Source organism: Panthera pardus, unplaced genomic scaffold (genome assembly GCF_024362965.1).
Source record: "Panthera pardus isolate Hobbes unplaced genomic scaffold, ASM2436296v1 HiC_scaffold_10, whole genome shotgun sequence".
Taxonomy (NCBI): Eukaryota; Metazoa; Chordata; class Mammalia; order Carnivora; family Felidae; genus Panthera; species Panthera pardus.
Window position 1 is genome coordinate 70,349,115 of NW_026526655.1, and position 23,846 is coordinate 70,372,960.

The following is a 23,846-nucleotide window of genomic DNA, read 5'->3' on the forward strand; positions in this document are numbered from 1 at the left end:
GAGAAAGACAAATACTCTCACTTTTCTGAACCCTGAAAATTATCTTGAAGGTAATGGGGAGCTTTAGAATGAATGTGAGTAAGCAAATGCCAGTCGCTGCTTTACATTCTGGAAAGAGTACTAAGGCAGCTGAATGATGATGAGTAGGTTACTTTGGGGATTGGTAACAGGAAGAAAAAGAAATATCAGTTAAGAAATGATTACAATAGTCCCGGTGAAAAAAGAATATGAAATCACACTAAGGTCAAGACTATGGAAAGAAGGGGTAAACTTTAGACTCCCTAAGAGAAAGAATCTACATAACTTAGTAACTGGATGTAAGGTTAGGATTAAAAAAAAAAAAAGTGGAAACAAAATTATCAGGTCATCATGCTATGGAAGACAAAGAGGTTTTGAAGAGAAAATAGTAAGTTAGTTTGGGACATACCAAGTTTGAGGTGTTTGTAAGATAAATGAGCAGAGATGTCTAATAAGATGCGATGTCTAGAACACTGGACAGAGATTAGGATGCAGACACAAACTATAGGTTTGGAATTCTAATTTATTCTACTCTATTCCATTCGATTCTAATTTTTTTTTAATTTTTTTAAATATTTATTTATTTTTGAGAGAGAGAGACAGAGTGTGAGCAGAGGAGGAGCAGACAGAAGGAGATACAGAATCTTAAGCAAGCTCCAGACTCTGAGCTGTTAGCACAGAGCCCAATGCACGGCTCAAACCCATCAACCATGAGATCATGTCCTGAGCTGAAGCCAGACACTTAACCAACTGAGCCACCGAGGGACCCCTTCCATTCTATTCTACAATCACCACGTACAGCAGCAGTTCTCAATTTTGGCTACTCATGATATTCACTTGGAAAACTTTTTGTAAATTAAGAAGCTGGGTTCCATCTCCATAGGCTTTAGTATTTCTGAGATAAGCTTGGGGCCTCAATGTTTTTAAAAAGCGAAACATTTGATTCTGATGTATAGTCACAATTAAGAATCACTGGCGGGTAATTTCAGTCATGAGTATAGATTAGCACATGATTTTCAAACAGTACATTGCACCAATTAGGGAAGATAGAGAAGAAACTATCAGAAAGATTATGGCAATAATAACTATAATTTATTGAGCACTATGGCAGGAACTGTGCTAATGACTCTACATGTATTATTTGTAGTGGAAGAGAAACCCAAAAAAGGGTGTAATGAAAGTCAGTTAACACCTCTGCCAAGAAGTCTTCCCTAGAAGTTTCAGTTTGCCTTGACATCTCTTATCTCAATTCAGCATTTAGAATATACTAACTTATACATGGCTATCTAACTCACATTTACAGAACCCTACGCAGTAAAACAAAGTGGTTAAGGGCAGGAGCTCTAGAGCTAGACTTTCCAGTTTGGATCTTATATCATGATATCCTTTGCTGGCAATTTTAATCTTAGGCAAACTACTTAGTTTCTTACTTAGTATATTATATATAATTAAAGCATAATGTGTATATATGTATACACACCTATGTCCTAAATATGTGTGTATACATACATAAGATCTTTGACGAGACGGATTTGTTTTATACCTTTTGTAGGTTTTATAACTTTCTCCTCAACTTTACCTAGTCCAGTGGGGAGTAATTATAGTGACTAGCACTTGTTAAGCTAAGCACTGTTTCAGGTTACCTTACTTGTATTAATTGATTAATTCAATTGATTTCATCAGAAATCTAGACATTAGTACATCAGCATCCCAACTTTACAGCTGGCAATCCTGAGGAAAATAGAGCTCAAGTAATGTTCCTAAAATAAACATTGCCAGTAAAGTGGAAGATATGGGATTCAACAAAGGGAATCCAGCTTGATAACTCTAGCTGTTAAGTATTATGCCATATTGCCTCCCTTTATACTATGCAACAGACTCGAATTCTTACGAGATTGAATCATTTTTTTTTAGAAAAAAGAAATGGATACGAATAGATGTACACCTTTAAATGCAGCACATTTTGCAATGTGCTTTATTGAAACCAGGCCCTTTTTGCCTTTTAGAAAGAAGAGTTTGATAAAGACATATTCAACTATCTTTAACTAATTCTTATTTACATTCTGTATTATCATTTTTGAAATGCTTGGGGTGGGGGAAGGATCACATCACTAAAGGTCTTTTATCTACTTTTTTTTGAGAAAAAATGTTTAAATGTTTTAAAGTTTTAAAGCAACCCAAAGCCCAATGATCTCCAAGGTTTCTCCCAGAAATGAATCTATGATTCTAAAACAAGTACTGAAATTTTATTGGATCCCTACTATAAGTATTACCCTTTCCCAGGCAATGTGAAGTCACAAGGATTAATAAGATCCTCACAAGAACTAGGAAATGAGGTTTTCAAGTAATTCAGACTTCTATAGAAAGAAACAGAATATTCTCAATTATATGGGTCTGTTAAAAATAGAGCCAGAAGAGCTACTGTGTCCGGCTTCATTTTTACTCACACTGGTGGTATTCCATGCGTTTCACTTCTGACATACTTTATATGGATTATGTGCTAAGTAAGAGTATTCAATTCCAATCTTTTCACAATTCCCAGGCACAAGTATCATCTTCCTGGGTCTGATAACAAAGTCACACCCCAGCTGTCACATTTAAAGGAAATCTGCTCTTGGATGTTACCCAGCTTTTTTACTAACCACAGGCAATACTGAAATGCTTCTGGTGTATGGAGGAGATTTAAAGGCGATATTAAAAATATTTAGCAATGATGATTTATATTATCATTTCTAAATGAACAATGAGTAAACCTAAAATATCCCTGAAACTTCCATGATTATAAACAGCATTTCTAGTTCCAATTTTCCCTAAGACAAAGTCTTTATTATCCAAATATTCACCATAGTGACATGTATATTCATTGTATTAAAATGATCCCTCTAGATTGTCCTTGGTCTAGTAAATGTCAAAAATAAAACCAAAGCTAAATCAGATTACCTACCAATAAAATAGAGTTTACATCAGGGACAAGCAGGAGGTCTCTTAGGATCTGAAATCTAGGACTTTTAAGTGGTTGTGGATAGACAGAAATGCTCTCACGTGCAATTTTGATAGAGAATTTTATTAAAATCCTTCATTTTGCTTCTACCCCCTACCTTGTCTACTAACTACTAAATCTACTCAGGAATTTAATTTTCATTTTCAAAGTCTCAAGAGGGTTAGAGCTCTAAGAATGACTGCAAAATATAGGTGCTGCTCTTTTGGTTTTTTATTTTATTTTCTCCCAATAATAAGTAAATCAACATAGACATATTCTCGGTTTAGAAATCATAATCTAACATTCAAGACTCTGTACTATCTGGTCCCAACACACCTTCCTGTGTTAGCCTGAATTCTCCTACCGGGCTATAGCCAAAATGAACTAGTCCATAGTAGTCAAACATACTATTTGCTTTCTGCTTCCATGTCTTTGTTCATGTTGTTTCCTCTGCCCCAAAGGACCTTTCCCATCTTGGCCAGTCTTGGCCTACCTCAAATGCTACCTTTTCAGACTTCCCTACCTTCTCATCTAGCCTCTCCTCTCCTGTCCCCATTCAGCTTGAAATATTCTGCCCACTGAATTCACAGCATCATGATTTATGTTTCTTTCTTCTCTCTTTTGAATCTCTAAGGCACTTACTACTTTCTACATTCTGTTGTAGTGCCTTGTATTTAGTGTTTATGACTCACTACCTGTGACTTCCTGAAGCAGGGACCTATTGGTCTTTATATCTCGCCCCAGTACTGTGCTTACTAGAACATCATAGTATTTTGTATGTTTGTTTGAAGAAATTGCACTGTGCTGAGATTTGATTGACCCTGTGCCAATTTGAAAGAAATAGCTGCACATTGAGAAAATTGCTCAAGAGAAGAGAACTAAAAGGCAAAGAGATCATAAAATGTAACACTTAAGCATGTATATTTCATCCACCTATCAAATTACTCACTTGGACTCTGGGGCTTGACAGAACAGCATGAGTTTGGAGTGCCCAGGTATACTCATATGTGGATTTTTTAAAATATAAATACAGTACACAGTACTGTAAATGTATTTTCTCTTCCTCATGATTATCCTAACATTTTCTTTTCTCTAGCTTACTTTAGTATAAGAATACAGAATGTAATACATATAACATACAAAATAGGTGTTAACTGACTGTTTATGCTATCAGTAAGGCTTCCAGTCAACAGCAGGCTCTTAGTAGTTGAGTTTTAAGGAAGTCAAAGTTATGCACAGATTTTCAGCCGTGCAAGGGGTCAGCACCCCTCCCCTCCGCATTGTTCAGGGGTCAACTGTAGATATTTTTACATTAAATAAACACCAGCAATTCAAAATAGCATACTCTATCAAATAGGAACTTGAATTGGTCTATTCACATACAGTATTGGATTTATAACACATATCATTTCAGTCTTTCATCTAGAATAAAAACATTAACCAATAAAACTAAAATGAAACAAATAAAACAAATGTCAGTGAACGTTTTTGTACTGGACATTTTTTTAATGCTTATTTTTGAGAAAGAGAGCACAAACAGGGTAGGAGCAAAGAGAGAGAGAGAGAGAGAGAGAGAGAGAGAGAGAATCCAAATTGGGTTCTGTGCTGACAGCAGAGAGCCTGATGCCAGGTTCCAACTCATGAGCCGAAGTTGGACACTTAATTGACTGAGCCACCCAGGGACCTCCTGGACATTTTTAATGATTAAAAAAATAACTCGGATCATTAAGTCTAAGCTATATAACTTCTCTATTATTTCCCTTAAACCTGGATATTTACTCCTGAATTTTAATATTCAACTACAATTAAGGAAGACCTGCAAAGCCCCCATAATCTTTTTTTTTTGTCATGAATGAAGTAGTTGGTGTAATATAAGAAAGCAAAGAATCTTTACACAGAATACAAACAGAAACTTAAGTCAGCCTATAAGCAGATGCAAAAAAAACTTTAAACACAACATTTTTCATCAAATCACAATTCTTATAGTTAATAAATGTTATAATGTAATCAGATGTAGGATGTTTTTCCTTGTTTGCATTTTTATAGCCATCTTTATTTCAGTATACCATATGTTTTTGACTCAATTTCTTATTTGATAAGGAAAATGAAGGAAAGGTAACAAAACTAAACTGCATGACTACTATTACTAACACCTGCTGATAGCTCATCCTAGCTCAGAGAATGTACATACTAATGTCTGTCAACATATAATTTTGGCAATAATGTGTTTGTTATAAATACCAGGTAGTTTTACAAATGTTTTATATATATCACCTCATTTCATCTTCACAACCACTCTTAGAGATAGGTACCATTATTATTTCTATATTACAAATGAGGGAACGGATACCCAGAAAGGTTAAGTAACTTGCCCAAGATCACACAGCTGGTAAGTGGTATAGCTAAGATCTGAACCCAGTGAACATGGCAGTCCAGATACTCAACCACCATACTTACCACATCTTACTGCAGCCAGCTAGCTGTTACAAACCAGGAGAATTTGAAGTCAATTTTCTCTTGTTCTGATACGAGAGAACAGGCACTTTGTAGGCACTACGGGGCAGTGTGCCCCACTTTAGGATTCTGGGAGAAACAAGGGTTTTGTATCCACTCTACCCACCTCCTTGCTACTTTTAGCCAGCATACTGGTATGAAAGTGAAAAGAAGTGGTGCCTGCATGTGCAACAGCCAGCTGGCTAAGGCCGACGTCTATATAAGTTTCTCTCAGTCCCCTTTCTCAAATCCTAAAGTGAGTCTCATTCGCCTAATGGGTTACATCCACCTTTACTCTCAACATAAATTGCCAACTAGGGCTCATAAAACACACAAAAATATTTTACAATGCCTTGATACAATAAATTATGCATTATAGAGTTACATGTAACTCATCCAAGGATTCATTAGTTTATAAATCAAGTTAAAACTGATCATAGCATACCGTCTTTGAAAAGTCAATTCAAAACATGAGCATGGCTCATTGCGTATATTTTCTCAGAATCTCCTTGAAAGCAAAACACAACTTTTTCTTTGCTGTATTTCTCACAACACCAAATGCAGTATTGTGCAAATTCAGTCCACATAATGTTGACTAAATGGAACAATTACTCAAATCGTTGCTTATAGACAGCTTACCTTTAGAAACCTTTATGATGTAAAATGTTTGTGTAAAATAGTAAAGACAGAGGCAGCCATTGTAAAAAGCAGATGACCAATCATTGCTGGGCAGACTTACAATCAAATCCATTCAAAAGGTCAAGATCATCTGGCCACACAGGAAAAAGGGTTGACATTAAATTTAACTGTCCGTGACATTCTAACCAATCTTTACTTTTTAAGGTAATGCATTTTGACATAGCAACAGAGAGAACTTTTTCTCCAACATGTAAAAGAAATGACAACTCTAAGGCAGTAGCTTTTTTACCTTACAAAATTATTGAGATATCCTGTAAGTGCCACTAAAGGAAAATAACCAAAAATCTTTATGGTTTAGTTTTTTTGAAAGGTCATAAATACAGTGAAAAATAGCAGAATGTTGTAAAACCAATACCTAGAAGAATCCCAAAGCAATGCCAAGAAACAGAATGTACTCATAGCGACTAATACATGCAAATACTGGAAATAAATTCTAACAGATTAAACAGGTTTTGTAGCAACTAAAAGGTATATCCAAATCATTCCAAAACTAATCAAGCTTAAGAATATGGCAATCTTCCCTACTAATAAGAATATAAGCTGGCTAAGTAGCCTGAATAACATATAAATTATAGCCAATATCAGTAGGTATAATTTTTAATGTGTTTTTAATTAAAAAGGAGAAACCAACCCCTTAACTGAAGTAAATCACTGTTTCAGACTCCCACTTCTGTCTTTTGATAAACATACTCCTTTTCATTACTATAGCATCACCCTGATGAGGCATTAAATCCTAATCATGCTACAAAATCATGAAAACAAAGCCATCTTTCTGTTGAGAAATGCTGCAACATTCTTTTTGCTTATTTAAAATGGAATACCTGGTCAAATATCTAACAAGCCCTCTAAAACTAAGGAAGAAATATGTGTAATGTAAAAAAATAAAATATCCTTTTCTTCAAAATTGGAATGTCAAACATGGGCACAGTGTCTTATCCAATTCTGAAGATATGTTATAACAAAACCAAGTTAAATGCATTATACCTTAATAAAAATAGTTTAAGATAACCAGCAGAGTTTCAAGATAAAATGGACATATAAATCCAAATTCTTTGCTGTGATGATTCCCTACTCTTTGTAATTAACATGTTTAATGTAGTCAAGTCTTTTAATTTTGAAAATGAAACTAAGCTAATGCGGAGTATCTTTGTATCAAAAAATCTGAAACAAGCTTAAATGTCACAAGCATTCTTTGTAAAAAAACAACAACAACAACACAAAGCAAAAACAAAAAATAGATTTATCATCTGCTTTCAGCTACAAGCAATGCCTTCAGCAGACATCTACATTAAGAGGAGTAAGAGCATCATTATTTCAATAGATCTGGGAAATAATTTAAACTTATGCCTTTTAAAACAGTTCAGATACTGCAATATAAATTTTAGGAAATTAGCTTAGATGCGGGCAAACACGATTCTACTCATCAAAGTTGTATTGCTGTGTGGTTGTACAATGGTAGCAACATCTATTTCTATGCTTAAGAAATTCCAGATAAAAAATTTTTTAATATTTCACTATCTATAAGCAGCCAGCTATGATGTATCCTTATCATACTGAACAAATTGTGCTATTTTTATCATTCGAAATAAGAGATGCACATGACTCTATTCAGGCTTAATCTGAAAAAATCTGGAGAGCCCCAAACCTTGCTTTTAATTACAAATAAAGGATCTCTTTCCTTACTCCTCACTTGCCCCCCTCAAAAGAAACCTAAAGTAAACATGAACTCAAACACACACATACGCATTTCTAAAATTCATATTGTTCACAGCTGGTGTCTAGTACTATAAATATCACTTGTTCAAATCTCCTAAGAAAAATCTGATAATAAACAATTACATTGATTAATATATTCTACATGACTAAGAGCTAGAAAAAGCAAGAACTCAACAATCTAATAGTATCATCATAATTCATGAGAGCATACCTGATGACTTAGAGATTGAAAAGGCTCACAGGTTCCAGACTGCATGACCTTTCTATTTCCAGAAACCCCTAAAGATTGCATTTCCTGTCTTATAAAAGATAATCACAGCCATCTCTATGTCTCAGCATCTTCAGGGCTAGTGAAGAAAACATCAAACAGCAGATCTGTCCATCAGTATCTGTTTAAGCCATCAAGAAGATATCAAATCTCATATATTGTTTATCATCTCCCCTTTGCGGTTACAAACACCCCTGTATTAAGGGACGATGACACAGTTGTATTTGCTGAAGCTGCTAATGCTGTCTGAAAACAGTAAGCTTACTGCTTGGAGCAATTCTGCATCATCCAAACAGAGAATGAGCCACATCCTTTAGATTTCCCACTTCTGCTACTATAAAAATTTCACTTGCCAAGAAGAGTTTGATTTTGTCAATCCTTTAAAAAAAAAAAAAAGCAATGTTCTACTTAATTAAGTATCCAATGTGTCTGCTGCAAATACCATGTTAAAATATCAACTCTTAATTATTAGGCAGTTTTCTTCGTACATGACTAAGCTTTAGATAATGATTTAATAAGCAAATTGTACTCCCTTTTAAAGGAATCTTCCCTCCAAACCATATGTATCATCACTCATCCAACCCATCAGAATTAGAAGTCCTTAAAAATGAAGAATTTTTATTCTAGTAATCTTTGAAAATTGTGTTTAACAGTCAATAAATAGGTAAGCACATATTCACTTTTAATTCCTAGGAACTTCATTTTTATCTCATATTATTTAGACCAACATGCTTCAAATCAAACTACCTTTTATATTTTAAAATCTTCTTGTAAAGACATGCAAAAGACAATGTGCTTTTATCAAATTCCAAAATTTCATGGTTAAACCTAGGAAAGAAATTTATGTAAGCTATCAGCATTTTTACTGTGATTTTTCACTGAATTTTATTTGTGTTCAACAAGGTTTTTATAATGCTTTCTTTCACCACAACATCATGGCATCAGGAAATTTAAGACTAATAAAGCAATCTGACAACAGAAAAACAATATCCTCTAAAATTATAAATGAAAAGATTTTCTTTTGTGGGGGGCTCTAAACACTAAATTCCAGTTAGTTAATACACAGTGTAATATTGAAAATATTTTCTTTACCATGTGGCAAAAGATTGTGTTTTAGAAATGACACAAAAAATAGACTAAAATTATAATCAATTTAACTGAATTCAAAGTTACGACACTAAGTGCAACATACTATCCTAAAACAGCCTTCACATTATGTATAGCCTGAGTTAATGAACACTTCATTTATATACTTGTGAACATTTTGTTTATAAACCTGTGAAATAAACTAAATAAAATTTAATTATAGCTAAAGTGCTTACAGAAAATGTTTTATATATAGACTAATAACTCAGTATACTTTCCCTTCTCCCACTCATGACATTTGATGAGAATAATATGTATTATCAGGAAGACTAGTCAAAATGAATCTTAAAGATTGGGCTTCTTTAAGAGGCTGAGGGGTAAGGGACAGGAAATAGGGAAGAAAGGGGAGATGTTGGTCAAAGAGTACAAAATTCCAGTTAGAAGATAAATAGGTTCTGGGGATCTAACGTATAGCATAGTGATTATAGTTAATAATATAGTATTATAGACTTGAAAGTTATAATATGGTGATAATCATTTTGTTATATATAAATGTATCAAATCAACATGTTATACACCTTAAACTTACACAATGTTGTATGTCAATTATATCTCAATATATCTGGGAAAAACAGTTATTACACCTTAAATATATACAGTTTGTTTTTTGTAATACAATAAAGACATTGGGCTTCTTCAATAGCCTGATTCACACTATCCCTTTAGAGAAGTTACTACCTCTAACTAAACTTGTGCAGTATTTCTATTTCTGCTATATGTATACAATCACAAACCTAGATGAAAAATAGTATGTAGGGAAACAGTATTTAATCTCTTATTGTATCTATGCAATATTTACTTTCTTACTGTAATCAAAATAGGACTCATTCTTGAAGACCTATCTTCTGAATAATACCCTCCTAAACTATATCATCTCCCTTTATATATTCATTCTTTCATGTATGAAATATCAAACATCTTCTATGTGTCAGACACTATATAGGTGCTAGAGACTTCATGACAACAAATAATATGCCATCACAAAAGCCAGTTAATTAAACATGTTTTAAATATATTTTGTTATAACAGAAGAAATAGGAAGCAATGTAAGAGCAGTAACAAGGCATCTGACCTTAGTCTAGGGATCAGAGAGTATCTCCTTAAGGAAGTACTGCTAAAACTGAGGAGCAGGTCACATTTAAGGAATGGTAAACACAGGGTGTTTGGACTATGAAGTGTAAGTCGGACAGGAGGGAGAGACAAGACTAGAAGTTTGACCCCAAGTCCAATCACAGAAAGCCTTAGAAGCCATTTAAGGCTTAGAAGCCACGGGGCTTTATCCTTAGGGAAATGAGAAGCCATCAAACATAAGCAGTTTTGCAACTTTACAAGACCCTGGTGGTGGCACAGAATCAAGTGTATAAAACAAAACTGGAAGCAGAGAGACAAGCTAGATAATTTTGGTCAAGGGATAATGATGGCCTGAACAAAAGTGGTAACAGTAGAAATGGAAAGAAATTGATAGATTCTAGATACACCTTTTAGTTAAAAGGGATAGAATCTGGGGATCAACTGTGAAAAATAAGGGAGAGAGAAATGTAAGATTAGTTCCTAACCTTCTATGTTATTAGAGATTTCATCTTGACAAGCAATATACTTTCATCACATGCTCTGTTGTATTTATTTACCCTCATGTGCATATGTTTAGTTTTTATAAAATAGACAGAAAATTGTGAGAAGACTCATTTTATCTTCCTTCTGTGTCTTCTTATAACGCACTTTAACAAAGTTACTATAAATGACTAAATAAATGAGAAATAAAGAGAACATTGAGCTTTTCTTTCATATATTTTGTCATAACATGGATATAAACTTTGTTTTCATGGACACTATTAATTAGTATATAAAATCTAATTTTCTTCAGTAGTTACACAATCTCTGCAATAAAAATATGAAATCTGGAATACAAAGCTTTTAATTTCTCTACCGTCTAGTTGACAAAATCACTTAAATGGGAAAGTTATTTATAATTCATTACTTGACCCACTTAATAATAATTCAACATAGACTAACCAACTACAATTAATAGATATCCATTTTTTAGATGACCATTGCACTGTGTAAAACTTATTTATACAAGGTGCTACTTACAGCAATGTTATTTAGATATTCTTGTATTAGTAAAGCACAATGCTTCTACATTTTTCTTAACAAATCTCTCTAACAAAGATTTGATAAAAGGGATGAGGAACAGCCAAAGCATAGCAAAGGAACTCCTTGGTCTGAATTAAGAAAGAACCAAAAGGGTGAAAAGCATAAATCAAAAGTAATTTTACATATTTAGTGATTTATTGAATATCAGACCACCTCAAATAATAAAGGATCAACATCTTAAAAGCAGCAAGAGCTTTACAATAATTAACATATATTTAGCTTCTGTTTTTCACCTTTCAGGAACTTTGTGATCTAATGCCCTCATTTTCCACATAAGGTAACTGAAATTTAGAGAAGTGGAGGGACTTGTCCAAGGTCAGTTAGTAGCAGAACCAAGGCCAGAATTCAGAATTCCTGTTTCATTTTCCACAATAAAATCACTATGTCTTTTAATTTTATCTTTGTAGTATGTAATTTATCTTCGGCAAAGTAACTTTCATTTTAGTATTGTTTCATATGTTTTTGATAGGCTGAGAAACATAGTAAATACTTCAGAAACATATCCATAGAGTCAAAAGTTTTTTTATATTAAAGTTTATTTTTATCATAAAGCATCTATTTTTTATTTTTACTTAAAGATAACTGATTTCAGAGAATACCTCTGAAAAACCTAAGTAATTCACTTTGTTTTATATACTGCTGCTTTAGAAAGTGTTTATTAGTGGGGTGCCTGGGTGGCTTGGTCGGTTAAGCGTCCGACTTCGGCTCAGGTCATGATCTCACAGTCCGTGAGTTTGAGCCCCGCGTCGGGCTCTGTGCTGACAGCTCAGAGCCTGGAGCCTGTTTCAGATTCTGTGTCTCCCTCTCTCTCTGCCCCTCCCCTGTTCATGCTCTGTCTCTCTCTGTCTCAAAAATAAATAAACGTTAAAAGAAATGTTAAAAAAAGTGTTTATTAGTTCAACTTTTCAAAGTAATTTGGCAAAGTGTATTAAGACCCTTAAAAATATTTCATTCTTGGGGAGACTGGGGGGCTCAGTCAGTTAAACATCCGACTTTGGCTCAGGTCATGATCTCACAGCTCATGAGTTCGAGCCCTACATGGGGCTCTGTGCTGACAGCTCAGAGCCTGGAGCCTGCTGAGGATTCTGTGTCTGCATCTCTCTCTGCCCTTCCCCCTCTTGCACTCTCTTTCACAAAAATAAACATTAAAAACATTTTCGTAATATTTCGTCTTTTCCAGTATATCCAGTTTCAGAGAATCTGTCCAAAGGAAATAATGGAGATTACAGTTTACGCACAAAGACATTTGGTGCCACATTACAAGAAGAGAAAAAATAGGAACACAAGAAAAGGTTAGTTAAATTATAACAAAAATGAAATGCCATGTGAACCACTGAATATTATGCATGAAAGATGTTAATGACAAAGAAAAGTGTGTATTACAGAATATTAAGTGAAAACCAAAATCTCAAATATACTTCCGTGGTACAAAATCAACTATGTAAAACATACATTGAAAAAATAGATGAAATAATGAATTTTAAAAGATATCCCCCAATATGACTCATTTTACAAATATATACATCAGAGTCCATATTTTTATAATAAAAAGAGGAAAAAGTTGCTGAGAAGTATTTTAAAGTTGAACAACTATTCTTGTTTCTATGTGCTTCCTCTTTCCACTAAAAACTATGCCTCAAATTTCAGTCTTTCTGATGTTGTATTCATATTTCTGCTCTAATTTAATAAAAATATTCAAATCTACTTCTATCAGATTATCAATACTTTAAAAATCATTCTGGATGTGCCTTGCATATCGTTTATTAATATACGTGTGTGTGACTATTTTCATGCTATTTCTATTGGGTTAATGGTGGTACAGACTGTTTCTGGTAAATCAGCTCTCACACCTACTTCAATGTTATATGAAAAAAAGTTTCTATAACAATGCTTAACGGTTAAATGGTATTCTATCAAATAGAGGTACCATACTTTATTCAACCAAATCCCTAATCTTAGACATTTCGGGGTGTTCTTTTTCATTTTTCAATACTATAAATAATAGCATGATAAACATCTTTCCAGAAACAGTCTTATACATATCCTCTATTTTCTTAGGATAAATTACAATAAGTAAACTTACTGGATCAAAGAGTATAAACGTTTTTGTAGTTTTAGATAAAAACTGCCAAATTACCCTCCAGAAGTGTTATATCCACTTACATTCTCCAAGAAAAATATCTTATTTCCTCACTGCCTTGCCAGAACTGGGTATTATCATATAAATTTTATGTAAAATAATAGTCTCAATATGTTAATATGAAAATAAAGGAAAACTGGGCATACATTAAGACAAAGACTTAAATTAAGGATAATTAAACCAAATATGACTATGTTTATACATTTTCTAACAACAATAACAAAAACCTAGAAAAAATAAGCTTCCCTGTTTCTGTACACATACACAAAGATATAACACTGGTCTCTAAGGAATATGCCCTAAGATTGGAAAGCAAAACAGCAACCTTGGAATAAATGGTATTAAAATATGGCACAGCTAACTAATTAAAAACCAATGCAGCATCGGGAATATAGTCGATAATACCATAATAACGTGTATGGTGACAGATGGTAACTACACGTCTCGTGCTGTGCACGAACAGAATTCTATTCTAACGCATAGAATTGTCAAATCACTATGTTGTACAACTAAAACTAATATAACATTGTGTTGACTATACCTCCATTAAAAAATGCAATTATAAATATGAAATTAGTCTTTACATTTTCTCTGTGACATCTATGGTATGAATCGATCTAGAGAGGAAGAATCATTCACCCAGTGCAATGCTATTTTACTCTTACAAAATATGAAACACAAAAACATACAAACAGAAAGATGAATTTTTGTGGTCTTAGGAAATCTTTCAAATGGTTATCAAACACACCTTTAGCCAAGAAACCACACAGGAGAACCATTAATTCTCCAAAATACCATATGTAAAAACAAATATTTTTGTGTGTAAATTTATTCTCTCCAGGCCCCACTTATTCCAGTGCCAAGTACATGGGGGGAAAACATAAATAAAAATTCACAATGCGTTTGGTCTTTAAAGATTTCACTGTTTTAAAAAAAAAATCAATAAAATCAACAAATCTTTTGAGTGAATTTTTCTAATAGATTTACCCATTATTAAAATGTCATCTTGGCAATACTAACATTGTACTTAAAGTGATAGTTATGGTGAATTGAAGACAGGACTGTCCTTTTTAATTCTAATGTAGACTGGGTCACAGGTCATAAATAAATATAATTTTTAACGGCAACAAAAAAAAAACACTGAGAAAAATTAAAACACCTCATAGCCCACCCTTTATATGCCAAAAGGACACAGAGGTCTGTGGGTTGAAAGCACAGGCTATAGAGACAGACTATGATGTCCAATCCTGGTTCTATGACCTTGGGACCTCTTTGTACTCTCTGCCTCATTCCTTACATATGAAGTAATAATCCTACTAGGGTTATTGCAAGAATTGTGATTAACATATGTGAGGCAGTTAAAATAGTGCCTGGCACAGAGTAATTGCTGAATAAATCTTTGCTCTTATTCCAAGAAGGCTGGCTTGTTTTAGTATTTCCTTCCTGTCCCCCAAAAAAAGACACAAAAGAAAAGTGGTATAAGATTATGAAACAATCAGAAGTACATACATAATTGAGTACAGTTTTCAAGAGCTGAAGATGGCAATGTAGCCACTCCAGATAACCAACTGTGTAGAGCGATTTTTTTTAATTCGGGGATGTAACACAATTTTTATAGCTTGGGAGTCAGGCAAATTTTGATTAAATCTTTGATTCATCAATTAAAATCCATGAGTAACTTGCTTAAGTTCCTAACCTCAGTTTTGTCATCAATAAATTATAGTTAATAGTGTTATCTATTTCATAAAATTGATTGTAAAGTTAAACAAGAGAATATATATAAGACAATTAGCATAGTCTACCAATATAAAAGATCAAGAAAGTGGAAAGAAGAATCAATGAATCATTTAAAACTTGATAAGCTAAAGTTAGGGGGGAAAGTACATAGTAGAATAAAACTATTTCCTTTCCCCTTACTATATCCAGTGGCCATTTCTCCACCCTCATTATTCTCAATTTTGGAAACATTTACCTCTCAATCCTGGCAGAGGGTAATTACTAAATAAATGTAATTGATATGTTAATGATCAGCTAGTTAACCAAATCCAGCAACTTTTTTTAGTCTTTATTATTTCATCCTATCTAAAATTACTGTGTTACTAGCTAGTCAAAAACTCCCCATAAATGCCCTAGTCTAGCATTTGATGACCTCCATAGTCACACCCTGATAGACCTTTCCAATCTTAGTGATCCTCTCTGTTAGTTGTCTGATCCCACCTACATCCTATAGCTCACCATTCCCAATAATCTTTCAGTACTTGAAAGCCTTCAGCATTGCTCATGCTATTACATGCAGATCTTGGTGCCATCATTTTTTAAGTGTAGCATATTTTACAAGTCATAAAACTTATATGGATCTCTGTTTCCTATTGGTAAAGTAGAGATAACAACAGTACCTATCTACACAGTGTTCTTTGGGGATTAAAGGAATTAGAAATATATAGTGCTAATTCACCCACTGTCTACCTACAACATAATAAGTATTTAACAACTGCTGCTGTTGTTGGAATGCATGCTTCTCCCTTATTCCATAGACCTGGATCCTATCTTTTGACCCAAATTTAGGAAGACACAGTGGTCCGTGAAGCCTTCCCTGATCACATGAGAGGTCTTACCTCTCTCTCTCTCAGCTCTTGATCCTCAACTTTCCTTCCTGACTTCCCTGAAACCCCTATGCTTTCTTTGAGAGTTACATATGGCCTTATCTTCACTCTCATTCTCAATTACTAAGCTCTTTAAAACAGAAATTTATGTATGATTCGTTTTCATATAAAACTTCATACAGTTCCCTGAACTTAATATATACTTGAAAATATTTATAGAATCAATGAAAGAATGAAGTCCAATGGTAATTTTTCAGACCACTATAATACACCTGTTTGGGGATGGCTGTTTCAAAACTGGTATTCTTACAGCAAACAGAGGAGCGGTTTCAAAGATAATTCAACCAAAGTAAAAACTATAAATGTCTGCCATGATATTTGCTGTCACCAAATATTTGTTCTGTTAAACAAATATTTCTTTATATAGTTCTCTTTAGTGCTTATGGGTTGTAGAAGACAGTAATTAGTCTTTTAAGAAGCTCCCTTTTTTTAATTTAATGAAAGAATGCTCCTTAAGCCTGACTGTAAATACAGCCATAATAATATTTTAAATTTAATTATTGGGAACATATTCTATAAAAATATCCTAATGAATGAGAGCACAAAGATAGAAGGGCAATGATGTTTATGCAGTATTTGTAATAGCAAAATATTTGGAAAACTCTATTAACCAGTAAGTGTTTTGTTAAACATAGGTAGTATTAAATATATACCTAAAAGTCTTCAAGGAATCCCATTAAATTTCTAACAGCTATTATCACTGGGATTTTAGATTGAGAGGATGACCAAGAAGGACTTGTCTCCAGGGGCACCAGGGTGGCTCAGTCAGTTAAGCATCTGGCTTCGCTCAGGTCATGATCTCACGGTCTGTGAGTTGGAGCCCTGCATCAGGCTCTGCTGGAGCCTCCTTCAGATTCTGTGTCTCCCTCTCTCTCTGCCTCTCCCCAACTCATGCTCTCTCTCTCAAAAATAAGTAAAACTTGAAAAAATTTCTAAAAAAAGAAGGACTTATCTCCAAAATCATACCTCCTAAGTGATGAAAATGAAAGTAAACACAAAACATCAAGAAAATGAAATTTAAAAATCATCAACATTACTTTTCTCTCTTTCCCTCCAAAAGCAATCATGGTTGGGTAAATAAGAGTAAATAAAGCACTGTAAATAAAACAGCAGCAAGAGTCACTTTGTAAATAACAGTCAAAATAAGTACTGATTACAGGTATGCTAATAGTCAATTTCAGACTGTGGCACATATCAGAAAGCTTCAGAAATACAGAAATAGGGAAGAAAAACAAACTCTTCATTCAACTGATCTTAGGATTCTTAATTTCTCTGTATTTGAAAGTTATAATATTTATTCAATCTCCATTTTACTGAACTCCAGATATCTTACTGTTATCACACTGAGGACAAAAAGTAATTGCTACATCATATTCACATACACAAATATTTTTGCTTAGTTAAAATTTCACATTCGATCCTTTTGTGTATAGATACATGGAGATTTAAACAGATTACTGAAATCTAGACTAAAGGCCATAATTACTTTGAATACAGGACACAGAAATACAAAAAAAAAAGTATTCAGAAGTGACAAACTAAGGTTTTTAAATAAGTTGTCTCAATATCATTTACATCCAACAGTAATTTTAAACTAAAACAATTACCTGTATAAAGAGAAATTCTGCAAATTTATTTTCTGTTGATTGATGGTTACTTTTAAGTTTCAAATTGGGTTAAGAAGGTTTTAAATCCTGTTTCAAATTAATTAAGTGAAGTAGCAAGCTCAGATCAAATAAGAATCTGAATTATTCTGGTCACAGTCACACAAAACAGTTTGCTGTGTTTCCATGTTTCTCTGTTAAGTTCTTTGTCCTTACAATGTTTGGTTTTCCTTTCCCTTCTAACATAAATCTCTTCCTATAAAAAAGTATACACAGAAATAGAAAGGCTCTATTCCTTTTATTCTTCTATTTTTTTAAACAATCTGCTATACTTTCTGAATTTCACTCATTTTATGGTGTGCTGCTTTTAACACCATGAGGTCTATATAAAGTAAAATATGGGTCTGGCCTTAGGCAACTTGAAATATATTTGGGGGGGTATGTGGGGGGGAGTGGAAAGTTGTGCACAGACAAGAACAGTGCAAACATATGAGTTGTCCATACAAGTTTTATGAGAGTTGAGGGGTCTGAACGCCTGTGAAGATTTTCATAGTTAATTTTGAAGTTCAAATTATTGATTCCCCTGACCCCACAGATTTATTTATGCTAAGCAGCTATATCATCAAGTCATATGCAATAAATGTGTCTCAAGGTCACACGTGTTCTAAACAAAATTATTAGAGAATGTAGGAAAGATGAGTAATAAAAGGAAAGAAGGTGGGGTGCCTGGGTGGCTCAGTCGGTTGAGTGTTGGACTCTTGATTTCGGCTCAGGTCATGATCTCACAGTTTGTGAGATTGAACCTCATGGAGGACTCTGTGCTGACAGTGCAGAGCCTGCTTGGGATCCTCTCTCTCCCTCTCTCTCTGCCTCTTCCTTGCTCACTCTCTCTCTCTCAAAATAAATAAACTTAAAAAAATTTTTAGAAAAAGAAAAGAAAGTATCGCCTAGAAAAGACAGCTATCTCTCAAAAGTCCTCAAAATTGGCATTACCTTAGTAAATGTGTCAAGTTTTGAGTATTTCCCTTAAACGTGCACCCTTAGGAATACAATTTTGTTTACTTGCCAAGATTTATTAATATATATGACTACTGAGGTACTGTCTCTCTAGTATATCACCATGAAAAGCTAAATTGTAATGAGTTGTTTAGCAAGTATAGCATCAAACCTAGATGAGTTAGCTATAATATTCAAATACTTGCTGTGTAAAGTAAAGATATCCCATCTACATGTAGGTAGGTCATTGGATAGGTAAAGCACTGAATTGCCTATATTGGACTTGATGGAGACTATCAACATTTGCCCCAGTAGCCTTCCCTTTGTCCATGCTCTCCTAGCTGCCGACTATTCTCCCTTCAGATTGAATAGTCTTTCGTTAGCAATGTTAATACTCAACCTGGTTTTAATAAACTTTTTTAGGGACACCTGGGTGGCTCCATCAGTTAAGTGTCCAACTTTCGTTCAGGTCATGATCTCACAGCTCATGAGTTTGAGCCCCACATCAGGCTCTCTGTTGTCGGCACAGAGCCCACTTTGGATCCTCTGTCCCCGCCCCCCCCCCCGCCCCTCCTCTACTCATTCTCTTCCTCTCTCTTTCTCTCTCTCTCAAAATAAATAACTTCAAAAAACAAAAAATAAAAAAATAAACTTTTTTTAGATTTGGGAGTCATTTGGTCACTTTAAAGCAATGTTTCATATCTTTACGTATTAAATGTTGGCTTTACGATTTAATTCTCACAAGGCACTGTGACTACCTTATATTCAACACTTGGAGTGCAAGTCACTACAACAATATTTCATGCACACAAGAAATATTTTTCTCACAATGAAATGAGTCAAATATGTTCAACATTCAAAATTTCAGCCTATAGGAAAATGTACCACAATAATTATCTATATGTATTTTTCTGAGTACATAATTTTATATTTCTGCATACCTGCATAAAATTTGTTAAAGTATCTGAAAAATGCTGATTTAAAAAGGCAAGAGGTCAGATTCCAATGTGTGAAACCACATGTTTACAAGTCTTTCTTCTGGAGTAAAAGTAGGCTCCACTTAGCCTACATTATTTTAAGGAGAATTTAAGTCTTACCTCATAAGTGAAATTTTCCTCAACTGCCCTTTACTTAGGTGACTACTCCTGTCTCTAAAACTCTGTGTCATTAACTTTACTTATTTGGCATTTAGTCTATACATGTGGCCTCCAAAACACATTACATTTTATTCAAATTTCTATTATGCCGGTTTACCATTGATAAACTTGTTTAATAACATTTATGTATATATTTTATTTCTTAGCCTATAAGCTCCTCAAGAGAAAGGACTTTTTTTTTTGAGAAAGGATTTTTAATTTGCATAAATAAACAATCAATCAATGTTTCCTGAGAAAGAATGAAAGGCTATCTCCTCAATGAGATTATAAACCCCCTGAGAGCAGGAAATATATTTTGGGATTCTCTAAAATCATAGAATTGAGTACATAAAAGTTCAATAATATTTATTGTTTCTTAATGACTACAATTTTAATTACATATCCATAGTAACATAGACTCTAATTTTTTAATTCAATTCAATTTTTTTTCTTTTTTTAGGGAATAAACTAAATTTGTAGGAATGTACTTATTTTCTCTATGTACAATGACAGTTTATACTTGTATCTCACTGCATCATATCTGCAGAAAATGAAGCACAATATAAAATATATGCAGTCTGTACATATATATATATATATATATATATATATACACACACACACAGTTTATATTCACATGGAAATAAAATTAATATCTATATTCAAATGGTCATCAGCTCTTTCAAATTCCAGTTTAAGAAAATTCATTCTATGGTGCTGATCTTAGACTGTTTAGTATACAAATGGTACCTGCCATAAGTATAAAAAAAACAAATAAGCAAGGTTCTGTATTAGTCGTTTGGGGACAACAGAGATGGATTGGATAGGCTCACACGCTATGATTTAAGACACAGGAAAAAGGCCAATGTGCCTGAAATTCTCAGCATCAGCTGTCATTTGTATATTTTACTGGATTAAGAAATTATGTTGCTTAGATTGAACTTTTAAATTTATTTTGAAGATTAGTATATGCCATATCCACTGCTTTCTTTGGAGACAAAGTTTTAAGTAGCCTGGGAACATTGGGCGCTCACGGCAGATCATGGCAGAAAGAACCAGATAAGAATGTGAATGGGAATGCACCAAAAGAAAAGGTGAAAGGTGCAAAGATGTATTTGTTTTACTTCACGATTCTGCCAAAAGCCTGCCACACTTAAATTGCATAGTTTACTTGCCCACTACAGTATTGATTTTACTAGCAGAAAAATTTGGTGCCCCAAAGCACTAATAAAAAATATACTATAACCTGGAAAGATCTTGCTTTTAGTCTACGATATTTAATCTTAATTACCAGAAAATCAATAATCTCTGGTAGGGCAGCACTTTACTTGTTTTCATAATTTTCCCTAATTAAGGAAGCCACCCACTAAATTCCATTCATCCATTGTGAATGTAAGTTATTCTTTAGCTGTGAGTGGAAGACTAAAGAAAGGACACAAAAGTGCCAAGAGATATTTTAGTCAACAACAACAACAAAAAAAATATATATATATGTGTGTGTGTATATATATGTGTGTGTATATATATATATTTTTTTCCTTAACATTAAAAAGATAGTTCCAAAACAATTTTTAAAATATAGTTTGATTATAAAACAGTTTTATCTAATAAATTTAGGAAAATAAGTGGAATATAACAGTTGTGGTCTTAGCTATTAAACCTCAGTGAGTACTAATACATTTCCAACTTCACGTAAGAGATATATTTAGAGATTCTTTTTGGGTCAATAACTTTATAATCATTATTCAAATATATACTTTTCATTAGATACAAAAAAATGAAGAAAATATTCTTTATTCAAGGCTTTAAAATGACAAAATTATAAGCAGTTGCAAGAGATCATTAAGCCAAATGATTCTACCTTAGTGAAAATTAACAGCTAAGCCTTCTAAGGCAGACAATTTTTCTATCCTATGTTTAGACAGGATAGAGAATGGAGAGTTTTTCCTTGGTAACACTATTTAGTGTTTACTTCCAGAACAAAAATGTTTTAAACTTTCTTCATAAGTAATTTTCTTACTATAATTAAGCCCATTTCATTTCATCCTTATCACTAAACAAAATATAATTATACTGTTGTTTTTATGAATAAAAAAATAATTACATTGGGAGAAAGATGAACATTGCTTACTGTGTTTCTTAACATGAAAACATTGCTTAACAAATATCTACATTTCCTATGGGAAAAGTATATGTTTTGGAGTAAAACTAGTGAAATTAGGAAAGGCTATATTAAAGTTTTAAATTATTATAATTCATTTAATTACATAAATGAACTAGCACTTGCTAAATTGGCTTGCATGATCATTCCAATTTATATTATTTTAAAATCGTATCTATTCTTTTCTTCCTAATTACTAAAATACACTTCTTTATTACAGAAAACATAGAAAACAAAGAGCACAAAGAAGAAAAACATACCTGCAGTTCTAACACATTAAGAGAGCCACTGCAAATATTTTGATATATGTCCCTCCAATATTTAAATACACAGAATTTATAGATAGATAGATAGTTAGATAGATAGATACATTTCTTTTCACTTAGGAATTCATCACGCATACTTTCTGATATTTTCTGTAAAAGTCTTCTCCAGCCTAAAACTAATGGCAGGACATTAATCTATCACAAGGACATACCTAATTAACCGTGATTTCCGATTATTTTGTTGGTGGAAACAGTGCTATGATATATATAGCCCTTACTCAAAATTTTGCTCATACTTCTAATTATTTTTTCCTTTATTTTTTATAATTTTTAATGTTTATTTATTTTTGAGAGACAGAGTATGAGTGGAAAAGGGGCAGAGAGGAATACACAGAATCTGAAGCAGGCTCCAGGCTCTGAGCTATCAGCACAGAGCCCTACACAGGGCTCGAATCCACAAACCAAGAGATCATGACCTGAGCTGAAGTCAGATGCTTAACCGACTGAGCCACCCAGGTGCCCCTAATTTTTTCCTTCAAATAAACTACTGGAAGTAAAATTTCTCTGACAGAAGAAATTAATGCTTCCAGTACATGTTGCCAAAGCATCTTCTAAAGAAGAATGAAACTAATTGGTACCTGGAAGTAAGTAAATGGTAGCATCCCTTTCTCTTATCCTTGCCTCAATACTAGTTATTTTCAATCTTTTAATCTTTAATAAATTGGTATTTGAAAAAATATATCTCAATTTTGTACTCATTTACCATTTCTATTACTATTGAGGTTATTTGTAATTTTTTGATAACTGCTTGTTCTCTTTATTTTTTTATTTTTATTTTTTTTTGCTTGTTCTTTTTATTCTTCCACAAGCACATTGACAGTGTGCTTTATAAACTTCTCTGAAGTCCCAGGCTAAGGGATTTAAGATTGATTACAAAAGTGGTTTTTATACTAAAAGTATCAACTTTTGATAGCACATATGCTGTAAATATTTTTCCAAATTTGTTACTTAATTTTTAATTTTATTTCTTCTATTTTTAATAATTTCCTCCCTGAGCTACCTCAGGTAACTCAGTTTCCTCTACCTTTCCTTTTTATATATTCTTGTTGGGACCTACCTCCTGTGCCGCCAGGACCTTGTACTTTATTATAGTATTTGCTTACCCATTCTCACCACCTGACTATGACCTCCATGAAGGTAAGATTGTGCCTTTGTTAATACCACAAACTTCTATAGTGCATAATCTCTAGTAGATGTTTAATAAATATATCCCGGATAAATGAACTCAAAGATTATGCCTTCGCTCTAGTGTTCACATTTCCAGAGGAAAAATACTTCTTAATAATAACAATATTACTTGAAAAATATAATATTTAGTGACTTCAGAACATCTTTTCAAGTCTCAA

The 23,846-nt window shown here is 33.3% G+C and overlaps 1 protein-coding gene across 7 annotated transcripts in view; it reads right to left on the minus strand.

The window, feature by feature from the left end:
• SLC4A10 (solute carrier family 4 member 10) overlaps positions 1–23,846 on the minus strand; it is a 294,893-nt gene that overhangs the window by 205,792 nt on the left and 65,255 nt on the right. For 6 of the 7 annotated variants that reach the window (XM_019457640.2, XM_019457667.2, XM_053908269.1 and 3 more), the window contains exon 2: positions 8,118–8,253. The exons of the other annotated variant lie outside the window; for it this stretch is intronic. In XM_019457640.2, the coding sequence (XP_019313185.1) occupies positions 8,118–8,198 (81 nt within the window). In that variant the 5' untranslated portion in view covers positions 8,199–8,253. The remainder of the gene's footprint in view (positions 1–8,117; positions 8,254–23,846) is intronic. 7 annotated transcript variants of the gene reach the window in all.